The 12583-nt window shown below is 41.6% G+C and overlaps 1 protein-coding gene across 3 annotated transcripts in view; it reads left to right on the plus strand.

The window, feature by feature from the left end:
• Nucleotides 1-12583, plus strand: part of sema4ba (sema domain, immunoglobulin domain (Ig), transmembrane domain (TM) and short cytoplasmic domain, (semaphorin) 4Ba) — a 46070-nt gene that overhangs the window by 20620 nt on the left and 12867 nt on the right. For all 3 annotated transcript variants that reach the window (XM_085779187.1, XM_085779186.1, XM_085779188.1), the window contains exon 2: nucleotides 3606-4040. In XM_085779187.1, the coding sequence (XP_085635313.1) occupies nucleotides 3923-4040 (118 nt within the window). In that variant the 5' untranslated portion in view covers nucleotides 3606-3922. The remainder of the gene's footprint in view (nucleotides 1-3605; nucleotides 4041-12583) is intronic.

A 12583-nucleotide genomic window follows, 5' to 3' on the forward strand; every position in this document is an offset into this window, starting at 1 on the left:
TGCACGCACTGTCCATATGTGCAAGCGCACTTCTCCATTAAATCCTCTCCTGACAGATGATATCCTCCACATCTCGCATCTGCTCCTTCACACATCTGAGAGTCCTTCAGGGGGGCGTGGAGGTGCTGAGGGGGGGCCGGAGGGGAGGTGCTGCTCACAGGTTGAAGGCCACATCTGGGAGCATGTGACCTGGGTTCTCCTCCGGGGTGTGACGTAGGTGTCCGGCGTGTATTTATGTGTGTGTGTGTGTGTGTGTGTACAGGTGGCTTCCTCAGATGACAGGCATGCCGTGAGGTCGTATTTATCAGTCAACACTTTTCCAGTCAACAGGCTGTGTGTAGAATGTGGGGAGCCTTGACCCCTCCTACTCGACTCATATGGCGAATGCTAATAGTGGTGCCACCTGTTTCAGTGATGTATGTACTGCTGCTATTTATAATACTCACATAGTCTCACTGTATAAGTACTAGTGCTGTCATTGGTCAGCCTCTGCCAGTCAGTGATATACAGTGATAGTTTGAGCTTTCTTACAGGAAGTTACTGGTAAAGACTTCTGGGAATCTCCCTGTTTGGTTAAATATAAATCTGATATCCTACTTTTGGGCATGCTATCTCCTAGTTTTATTGCAGTATACTGTATAAAAAGCCCATCAATTTTTATGAGGAAGTTTTACATTGCAAATAGTTTGTGTTGCACTTTGACTGTAATTTGTAAGATTTCAGTTTCACTCTGACAAAGCTGCCTATTTACAGGAGTTTTATTCCTCATCACAACCACATGTGTTAATGACAAAAGATTGTGCAGCATTCACTCCCTGCAGACAGCCTCTTACTGCTTTATTTAATGGTTCCCCCCTCCCCCTAAGTAATTATTTTCACTGCATGGACTGTCAAAACAACTGTTGTTATTAATGTATGGATGATGGGCTCAGATAGCGATAACTGTATTTATGCCCCAAATTCTTGAGATTTTTCCTTTTTCTACTTGGTATAACATAGCAGGGACAGGTAGACTAAGGCAGTTGGTCTTACTCTCGAAAATCTCTCATTGTGCAAGTGTTGCAGTAGTGTTGTGAGTTTTTTTTTTTTTTTTACATGGCTCAAGACTCCCTGGTCTGTATGTTGATAAGGTTTATTTGGTTTCCAGATAACAATGTGCAATGTCATTTATTAAAATAAAGACAGCAAATGCAGCAAAGATCAGTGTTTCTGAGACAAAAGGTGATTTTCATTAACTAGAACTGCGTTTCTGTCTCAACTCTTTGCATACTTCCTTTTATCTATTTAAGTATGTGGTTAGATGTAAATAGAGCATCCAAGCAGACATTCTCAGTTCTTGTAAATCATTTTCAAACCGAGTGCATTAAGACAGTGCTAAAAATGTTTGTGGAATGCCCAAAAAGCAGTTTCATCATAATGTTTCAATTGCAAGGTTAATATAATTGTGTGTACTGTAAATAAATAGCATTCACTTGGTCTGGTTGAACAATCACATACTAAGCTGTGTTTAATAATACCCAGCATATGCCTTTGATTAGACTATGTTTTATAGTCTGCAGTAAAATTTTGACATATGCAATAATTGCAATAATTATGTCAAACTGATTAAGCTGATGTGTTGTCGGAGAGAGAGAGAGAGAGAGGGTAGAGACTGAAGAGAAGCTCATAGACAGAGAGATGTGAGAGTATCATGCACAGGCAGAGCACACTATCACGTCTGTGTAGGGAGTGAAAGGGATGATTCAGTTTATGCATCATGCAGGAGAGAGTAGTGAAGTGCAGAGTCGCATATAGATTTCTGTGCTGTCAGAGAGGCCCTTGTTCTCTCGCTCACGCTGAGTCGAGCTCTCTTCTACGTTCCTCAGTCAGATTTGGCTTGATACATGCGGGACTCTCTTTCCTGACTGTCACACAAACCCAGAATTAATGTTAGCGCCGCTGCTCGCTGGTCAAGTGTCGTCTCACTTCCAATTGTTCCACACAAAGGACACTAATGATGCTTCAGGCCCTTCTTGTCCATTACGCGTTACAGTCTACTGATATCACGTAGGCCGCTTGCAGGAGGCGCCTGAGAAACTTCAGACAGTGACCTAGCCTGGAGTCTCAAAAGCAGAAGCCTTTCATAACCTCATCTGCTTTTGTCATTATGATCATTAAGAGTCACAGTCCCTGTGCTGTAGGCTTCAAGCCCCTCAATGGCCAGACACTCCTGATTATTTTTCCTTTTTGTAGCTCTGGTGGAAAAGGAAATGATAGATTTAGATTTTTTTTTACCTTCTATTGAGGTCATTTTTTTTGAAAGACTTTTAATGAAGCACTGTGTTTCAAACTCGGGAGGAAGACTTGATTTGTCCTCCGCTTCAGTAACAGTATCCTACACTAAACTGACGGAGCAGAGTGTGTCTACCTGTGTTTCTCTATTTCAAATCTTGTGTGTGACACTACTGCTGTAGAAATAACCCTCTTTGTGTCTTGTTCTCTGGCCTTTATCGTGGCCTTCCTGCTCCTCCAAATGTCATCCACCCAGCTCAGATTTGGAGATGTCTGTGTTTGCAGTAAACGTCAGACTGCTTATTGATTAAGAGTCAGGAGCCCCTTGATAGAAACCAGGAATAGCTTCACTGGCTACCTTTTTGCTATTGATTGCCATACCTCACATGAAATTGAGCCTCCCGTTGGCTGCATTTAATGAGGAGCTCCCCGTAGCAACTGTAATGGAGCGTTTGCAGCTGGAACTGGGATGTCTGTATTGGGTTTCCCCTCATGTCTCACTACGTTCAGTTAATCAGCATCACCAAATTGCTTCCTACTGTAACTCCATTAGTGGTGTAGTAGTTGTCTTGTGGTCTGATGTGTTTTTAAGAATTGTTGCAGAAGTTGTGGACCAATGAGACCAACTACAAAAAGTTAAATAATGATTATCTATGTGGAGCTGAGAGCTGAACAGCAGGCTTGTGCAAATTTGCCAATTTTCTTGGGCTTTGGACACTTTTATCTCCATGAATTTCAGAATGAGCCAGAACATGCAGAACTAAAACTCTCTGTGTGGGGATCAAAACATTTCACATTACTATTGGTTATACTGTATACACCATTTCTCACCACTCGGTAATATAACCAATGTTAACTGGGGTCACCTGTGGCCAGAAACTCCTAATAATTCCTGTAATATGAGCTGTTATTTGGGCGTAACACCTTGTCATTGTCTTCAAGCTTTAACAAGCTTTTCCAAGTGATCTCTGCTTTCTTTTCTTTTCTGTGCACCGCACAATGTAGCAGGAGCGCTAGCTGACACTATCAAATTAACCTGACATGAGCATTTTTCAAAGAGTCATTCGTGTACTATTCTGTTAATGATCACCACACAGTGGTACCACTCTCTCTCTCCCCCCTCTGAACAGAAACTGAAACCAATACCACACAACATCAGATCTGTAGAGTGTTAATGGGCTTTGAGTTTAGTGCTAATTCGCTAGTGTTATGAATATTAACACACCAAATTAAAAAGGAGAACGTGATAAACATTATACTTGCTAGACACTGGCATTAAATCTCACAGCAGCCTACATTCATTTGAATGAATGTTGTTTCTTTCATCTTCACAGATCTGAGCTGAGACGCTGTGGTGGTGTGTTCACATGGAGGCTGATCGGTGGATGCCCTCCGACCTGTTCTGTTGAGGTCACAGGTCGTCACTTCAAACCAACATCATCGTCCGCAGCCTCGAAAGAGCAACCCTGACTTCACAACAGTGCATAGGCCTTCTATTCAAGGAGCCTGGAGCTGCAGCGAGAGAGAGTGAGAGTGAGAGAGAGAGAGAGAGAGAGAGAAAATAAACACGGAATAAAAGAGACACTCTTCATGAATTCCCCAAAACTCTGAAAGGCAAATAGTGCAAGTTGGCTGGCGGCCCTGAGGAGGCATGTGGACAATGAGTATGGCTTGGCTCTTTCTCCCAGCCTGCACCGTCCTGCTCGTTGGATGCTTTCATACAGGTGTCACAGAGAATGATGTCACCCCGCGCCTCACCTTCTCCTACAGTAAGTTACGTTTTATCAGCTTCTTCTCTACAGAGTAACCATGATGCTGCAGTAACACATCACCGTCACATGTATGCATCTTTATAACACTTGAGTGTAAGACAGCAGACTCACTGCACTGAACAGTACCAGTCACTTATCAAACTGTTGATAAACAGTCTAAAAGGGCAGAACTGTTACTGTCTCTTGCTCTGTGTCATAAACCTGCTGAAAGCCCACAGCTGGCCAGGGGTGAAACAGCAGCAGCTGTTTTCTCTTAAACTACAGTAGCTCTTGATTATTACAAAATCTGCCTACATTTTGTGCTCTCATATCCTGCCTTCAGGACTATTGTGTAATTATCAGTGGTGTCCCCTGTGTCGCAGTAACTGTCCTATCTGAAAAAAAGCAACAATACACTTCATATACGTCCTTTGTAAAAGTTAAAAGGATTTAAAAGGGTGACACTGTGTTTGTCTTCAACATAATGATTTAAAATCCATATAAACCTGCATTGAACGGCAGCTCCATCAGTGCGGCTCAGTCAAGGACCTACAGGTCAGACATAATCACAAAATGAACAGGCCTATTTTGCAGTGAAACACTGAGGGGAGTCTGACATAGTGTCAGAGTTATTGCTCTTATATAATCTGTATTTATTTTGTTTGTTTGGAGAATGTCATAACAGACATTGTTAAATTAACCTTCTGTGCTGGGTTTCTGTGCAGCAGGCTCTCCTTATACTGCCACTGCCACTTGTGCCAAGTAGCGATTTTATCATCACCAATGTAATTATTCAAATGATGCGCACTTGAGATGACATGTCCAATTTAAACATTTATTGTGTCGTAGCATCCTCGTGGAAAATGTATCAAAATGATGAATTATGAGATCAATGCTCCCTTTCAGTTACTGAACTGCAGTTACTGACTTTTGTTCGGGCATCATTATAGAGCTAACGCCAGAAATGATTGTGTTGATAGATCGATCTTGATAATCTCTTGTAGACACGGATAACATTTCCAGTAAGTAGGTTATTCTGAGCAGGTCAGCCATCTTGCCTGTCTGAGCATGTCCCTTCCCACATGTTGGACCTCTATACCAACAGGTAATATCTCTCACCTGCCAACCTCAACAAAGCACGCAGATCAGCCCTGCTGGAGCGTTTCACAACAGCACACACGATCAATCACTCGCTGAAAGGACACCTCACACTTCTCGCTGTAGTGATGGAGAGATTTGTTTTTAGGGCGTGCAGCCAATGTTAAACACCACTATAAAACATGCAAAACCCGTATGTCAGAGGTCTGCTGTATAGATGCTTTGCATTCAGAACAGCTGAGCTAATGGATAAAAGGCTGTTCTTTCTATATCGTGTCTATAGTTATACTTATTTTGAGCCAACAAGACATATCCCCAGCTTGTTTTATACTTAGCATTTATGTTGCAGTAACTTTGGCCACATTGATAAACTGACATTTCATAGGAGGAACACAGTTTTAATGACACAGATTACGATGCCCCATAAAAACTAACAAGGAGTGATTGTATCAGGTCCACCTGACCTTATCATACATTGCCAAGGGTTCATAGAGACTTGAAATTTATTGGCTAGTTCATAAGGTTGGTCCGACAATAGAATGAATATGATGCTGTTTTAAAGACCAGTCGTGACACAAGGCAAAAACCAGGCCTCTACCAGCGGATGAAGGTCAGTGGGCTCTGGTGATAGAAGTTGGTAATACCGGTTCCGCTGCACTGACATTTTCCAGCCTCCCGCAGAAGAGCTTTGTCACATTGTGTTTACAGTATCAAAGCAGAATGCAGAGCTGCAGGCCTCCGGGACCTGAACTTTATACAGCAGGAACTGCTTGGTCTTGTCATGGTTACTGGTCCTCTCCGTCCTAGCTGGATGCCAGCTAGCTTTGACGGTTTGCATGCTTTAACCTTGATAGCGTGGGGGGTGGGCCAGATCCCCATTTGGCTGCCTCTCATCCGGTTACATTCTCGCAGACTGACTTCCCTCCTCTTCTCTCTTCTCTCTCTGTGTCCCCTGGTCCCCGCCTCTGCCTTAATGAAGAGGGTAATCTGGCATGAATAATGAATGGGGATTTGTATGTGTTATGGTGTGAACACTTGTCTGGTTCTCATTATGCGCCTATCAGGACGGATCATGGGTTCAGGGAGTGGGGTCTGCATCTGCTTTTCTCTCTGCTTTTGTTCCAGGCTTTAATGCAGACCATGCTGAACGGCTTAGTGTGTTGGAACACTATTTAAAGGCGCACCTATAAGCCACTTATGCTGCCTGTTTTTGCCTGTTGATGTGTTCAGCACCCTGTTAGACATCATGCGTTTGGACAGTCGCGCTTTTTAATTCCTCTGAAGGTACCATTCCCACAGCCACGCTGAGAGTGACGCATATTTAATTATTTAAAAGCTGTCAAGTCTAGAGCATCTAAATCAGCCTCAGTCAAGTAATTCAAAATGACAGTAGTGTTAGAGAGATAACAGCTTCAATACCGTGCTGTTGCCACATAGCTGAACAGCAGATTTTAATGGTATGGATGCTTAAACATGCTCCACTATCTTATATCAAGCCCAACCAAATTTAGTTCAAAGTGATTCAATGACATCAAGTTCAGTTAATAGAAAATGAAGAAAAATATGACTTATTTCCAATTTAAGACTTTTGGCCTTTTTGTTTTATGTGATAAGTATATAGTTTGTTTGGTTAGTTTGTTGATAAAAGAACATATTTGAATTGATTGATTTAATTATGGTAATCGGCTCAATCAAAATGAGGTGTTTTAGCCCTAAGAACTTGCCCACTCATAAAAGCATTCAGTTACATTATGAAACTGAAAAATCTGCAACTGTTCACTTCTGTAGTGCTGTGTTCAGCAGTTTATTATTTCACTTTCTGAATAGATCAAACACATTCACTCAGTCTGTTATGCACATTTGAGGTTGTGAAATTGAAAAAGAACATTACACAACATTGTTCTGTTTCATAGGTTTCAGCTGCATCAGATTGGTTTGTGATTTATTTGAACTTGACGTATAGGGCTCTACTTTATGATGCTGTAATACATGCACACAGTAGCGTAGGCCTACTTTGTGTGTGACTGACTAGTGTCCGTCCAGGTGATTGTTTTTAATCCATCATGAACAGACAGATCATTGATCCTGATATCGCTGATGTTTATGACACCCACTCTGTGCACTCCTTCGGGGAGCAGGACATAAATCAAACTCAACGGACCTTGTAAAAACACCCCCATTGCTTCACTTGTTCGTTTTCAAGGTGTTGTGAGGACACAGCGACTGTGTCTCTGCTCCTGCTGTATATACACAGGAGCACAGCGTCTGGCTGATCAGAGCAGGGAGCTGCTGTACAGTTGTCATGACCTCGCGTGCAATCTCTTTGTTCCTGATACTTCAGCCCTGTTCACACTAGAGGCAAGGGGTCACAGTGAGTTCCTGATGAACCAGCAGCTGGTTTACATTATTGTAGCTAATCTGGGGTCAGCTTTTGTTGCTCCCTCACCAACAGATTGGCCCACCAACAATTTTCATGGGAAAAGAATTTGAGGTTGAGGAGCATGCTGTTTTACAAACTACAGGTAAGAGATACGGAGAAAAGTGTTTAAATGTCAACAGATTAGTTTCTATCCCACAAAATTGCCCCACTAAAGCCTGTTACTGGCCGTCCCTGCTGTGTGAATACCTAATGCTCATCCCTGCACTTTACAGTTTCCTCAGCATTTACAGTATTTGCAGCATTTACAAAATGACTTTCCGTCCTCTTACTCCTAAAGCTCTGTTCAAAATTGCCACCAATCACAGCATCAGCATGGTGCAGGGGAGACAATGCCCTGCTAACAAGATGCAGCCCCAACAGTTACTAATACAAACAGCAGGCTCACAGCTTGCCTAATGAATCTCTCTGTGAATTGACCCTCTTGGCCCGTTGTCTTGATGCATTCCAGATGCTTTAGTCTCTGTCCTTCAGCTTCCCAGGTCGACTCCCTCACACAATCACCCATTCACCAACAGCTCTTAATAGCTAGTTTAAAATGACTGGGGATAATTCAGTTAGGGCTCCAGCGTGGCCTGTTTTCTGTCTGGATGTCACCAGACAGTGTGACAGTAGTGGGAGCTCTGGCATTGTTCTGACACTCAGCCACCGGGACTTGTTGGCACTGCGACTTCCTGTCACAGTGGTCATCTCTTCACACACATCAGAGGATTTTAATCACTTCTTCTCAAAGCAACTGGATTCATGAGGTTCATCCCCTCTATCCCAAAAGTCCTTGAACAAGCACGGTAGGCAGATGATTATCACAGTCTTATTCTAATGCCGAGGTGTCCATTCGTATGTCAGTCAGTCCTCAGACAAACAAATAATATAAATTGCATATGTCTGACATTGGGAGTTTGTCTTTTTTCTTGATACTGTCTGTCTGTAAGATGGTTAAAGAAGTGTCTGCTGGAGGAGATAAATTAGTCAGATAGCTCTTTTCAATTCAGTGTACTGAACTTGACTTGACTTCACTCACATTTTTTGGATTTCCATCAGGCAAAAGAGGAGAGGTGCAGATGTTTCCCTGTTCAGCATACCTGCAAATATAGTCCATTGCTCATTTGTGTGTCATGTTGAAGATGATGTCATGATGACATTGTCACTATAGTAACAACACCACAGCAAGGTGGTGCTGTCTGTATGGAAGAACTGCCTGGCACCAAATTTGAGCAAAATTGGTTGCATGCATTGGAGGATTATAGAGGTTGGTTACTTTAATAGAAAGTAGTTATCTTTTATTTTTTATGGCACACAGTTATTGTCTTTTATGAGATTTGAGGATGTTTATAATATTCTTTATCATGTCTTCTCCCTAAAAAAACATGTTATCAGCTTGATTTGGTTTAATTTAGTTTAACTACTTTTAGTAGTAAAAAAAAACAAGCCAAATATTAAATAGCGCTCAAAACATCAGGGACCTTTTTATCTTTGACACAAGTCTAGACTGTGGTTTTTAATCAAGAAGATGTTAATTCCAGACTATAGTTTTTCCACCACAGCAAAACGATTCCTAGTAGGTAGAGTGGGCAAATACTGGACTTGATAAAGGTTAAAACGTCATTCTTTTCTTCTTTTCTTCTAATATCATAATAATAAAACACATAAAAACTTTTTTTTTTTCATATTCGCAGTCATCCATCCTTCTCATTTCCCTTCAGAGACAGTATTTAGGTCGTGTTTACAGTCAGAAGACTAGAAATGGGGCATCCGGCGGCCCTTAAAGATGACCTATCATGATTCTATTACTTGCACTTGATCTCAATAAAGAGAGCCAACCATTTTTTCCAGGTCATCTACCAATGGACTGTGACCAGAACTAATTCTTCTAAAATTACAAACTGCTTAGACTCAGCACTTAAGACAGGCACCGTCCCTTTTTTTTTTTTTTTTTAACAGTGACAATAATCTTTGAATTTTCTCAGTCTACCATGTTTGTGAGAAGAGTTGCTACTAATAAGCAGATCATGATTCAGTTGTAGTTTGTGGCAGAGCTTGCTGGTAATCTGCCACTTGGACAGTGTATTTGTTTGGGACAGTATTTTCTTGTTTCAAGTTCTGCAGGGAAAAAAAGAGTAAACAAGAGTGTGAGCTTTAAATGAGGTAGGCAATGATCTCTTGAACATACAGCTGTAAGAGCTGATAAAGTCAGCCCCCTCATAAGGGAGGGCATTGATTGAATCATCCAGTTATAGTTGCCCTACAAAGAAGGCACCAAAGGACAAATTACTCTACACTTTTCTCTATTACTCTGGGGGATGTTCCACGCTTTTAATTATCTGTCTAAGTTTTTTGGACACAGACCCATCAGGAAATCAGCTGCAAAAATGTAGAAGGATTCCTTTAAGCCCAATATAATTAATTTCCCCTCTAAATAGATTAGTTAGACAGTCTAGGCGACTATTTCAGCCCATTTAGCAGTGTCATTTGCAGAAATTACTTTTAATTACATAATAATGGGAATGATCTCATATTGCCCACAGCTGCCAGAGGTTGAACCACAGAGTGCACACGCACTTATTTAAAGGGTCATAGATGCTGTGAACTGTAGAGAAAGCTGCTTTCTCAAACTCTACAGTCAGATACAGTGATGTGTGAATCCCATGCCCCCTGCTCTTTCTGCTGCCTCCCTTTTCTGTTGTGTTTTCACTTTTCAGTTGGAGGGGTTGTCTGTGTGCTTGACCTGTGACCAGTGTTTCCATCACCAGTGCAGCAGAGTGAGGAGCGGTTTTGTTTTGTTTAGGTTTTTCGTTTCCATTGTCATTTTACAATATCTGCTTCTCAGAGTTGTTTTACCTCCTGTACAATGGAGGTTAATTAGATTTTGTTTGTGGTGAAAAGAATTTAAAATTACGGTCAAGAGATTTTGCAGTAATTTGTCCTTTCAAAAACAGACTTCCCACGCACTCCGGGTATTTCACAGACCTCAGTTCTCCTTGGGACCCTTTTGTCTGTATAATTATTGGGCTGTGAGGTCTGTTAAGGTCTGTGAAGGACATATTAGAAGCCCACAAACTATATATATAGTGACTCATTAAGGTGTTGGGCCATCAGCTGCATTAGTCTGCCTTCACATTGATATTCTAAGTCTGTCGAGCTGTACTCGATGGAATAGTGATGGACCAATGTGAAAAAGATTTTGGCATCCTGATCATAACCACTTCAGTTTAAGTATCCTAAAAATACATCCCTCTGATACAGTGATGCACTTTAAAGTGGAGATCATGCATTCTTTATAAGTCTCTCCCTAAGAGGTTCCCTACATGGGAAAAGCTAGATGGACAAGGCTAAGGATTTGTGTTGCACTTCTTCAGTCGTGACACGATGGCCATTCGTGGCCACGGTGGAGATATACGAGTTGATGTTCCCCTCTTCGGTGTTTCCTCTGAACTGTCCTGTCTGTTTCCCCGTCCCTGCTGCACACCACAACATAGCTGGTCCTGCTTTGTCATAAAATGGCCCCTGAGGAGTCAACCTCAGAAAAGTCGAGCAACAATAGAGGGGATTCTCTAAAAGACTGCAGTGTATGCAGAGGGGAGGGGAGGACGAGTTCAGGTCAGATACAGACAGCCATTAGCTTGTGATTTTGTTTTTTGGGGGTAACAGTCTGAACACACTGGTTGACCCCTAGAAGTTATTCTCTTTTGGTTTTGTGGTGTCAGGGCTGTGTTGGTGCTTATGACTGCTCTGTTTTCTGAGGATAAATATTTGTTTTTTTGTTGCTTTAACAAATGTTGCAGACTGTAAATTCAAACCAATGAGTGAGAAGACGCTGGAAGAGCTCGGATCTACTAGCTGTTTATACAGAGTGTTGTTTAGAGCGGAGGTTAGAGGTTTAAACATCATGCTGCGTTTTAAGGCGACCTTGAAGCATACCTTTATTAATAGAGAACATGGTGTTTAAGTGTACCATTTAGCAATTACCTACCCCTCAGAGACTAAAGAACTGTAAAGCATGAAACATGATTAATGTTTTCCTTAAATTATAAATGGAAAGCTTTGTATGGCTGCAAACCCTTCTGGATCACTTTAATGATACTCAGTTTGGGGCCCTGTATTGTTTTTCTCCATCAGCTATGGTCGCTAAGTGTGACAGTGGAGATCTGACTCCAGAGAATACTTGTGTAGATATCCTTCCTTAAAGCCTTTGTTTAGGCTCGGGCTTTGGCCTTTGTCTTTCTCTGTCTGTAAATAACAGTTAGATTCACCCAAGGACGCGGTACCAGCACAGAGAAGCCCTCCATTTATTCCGTAATGATAGTGAAAAGGGGAGAGAACGGCCCCAACGGGTCCATGTACAGTATGTGGAGCAGAGCCTCTTGTGGTTTTACAGACAGATTTAACTACAATATGGCTCTGTGTTGCTGTGGCGATGGACTGCTATTAACATGTTATTTTCCCGGGGGAGAGGAAGTCGCTCAACCTCCTTTACCTACCCACTGAGGTGAGGTTATATCAGGTCACAGGTACTGCAGGGCACATACCGCATAGTGGGCTTATTATCAGTGGAACATAATGACAACGTATTCTATCTGGATGGGATTAGTTTTACGCAGGGAAGTGCCATAATTGTAACTATTACCACCAGCACCTGTGGTTTTAAGAATCAGTCATTCCTGTGTTTCCTATTAGTCTAGAAAGTGAAAATACATGCAGCTATACCTCATCAAGTCAGCGGACAATAGCAAAACTCACCTGATGTTGGTTTAATATTACAGAGCATTATATTTATGAATGAGTGCCTCTCTAAAATCACCAGTGATAAAGTAAAATAAAACATAAAATATGCTAGAAAAATATAGGCCGCTAAAGATGATATTCTTTTTTAAAAAGAAACCAAGAAGGGAAACACAAGAAGATAAAAGATTCATAGATAAAATGTTGAGGTGGTGACCTATTTATGAATATGTATAAATATGTTTTGTCATCTGGAGGAAGTGAGACTGTGACTCCAGTATTTCTTCATTCATTGTGCTTCATATTA

The sequence above is a fragment of the Trachurus japonicus genome, chromosome 6 (genome assembly GCF_045865225.1).
Source record: "Trachurus japonicus isolate A0001 chromosome 6, Traja_1.0".
NCBI classification, from domain to species: domain Eukaryota; kingdom Metazoa; phylum Chordata; class Actinopteri; order Carangiformes; family Carangidae; genus Trachurus; species Trachurus japonicus.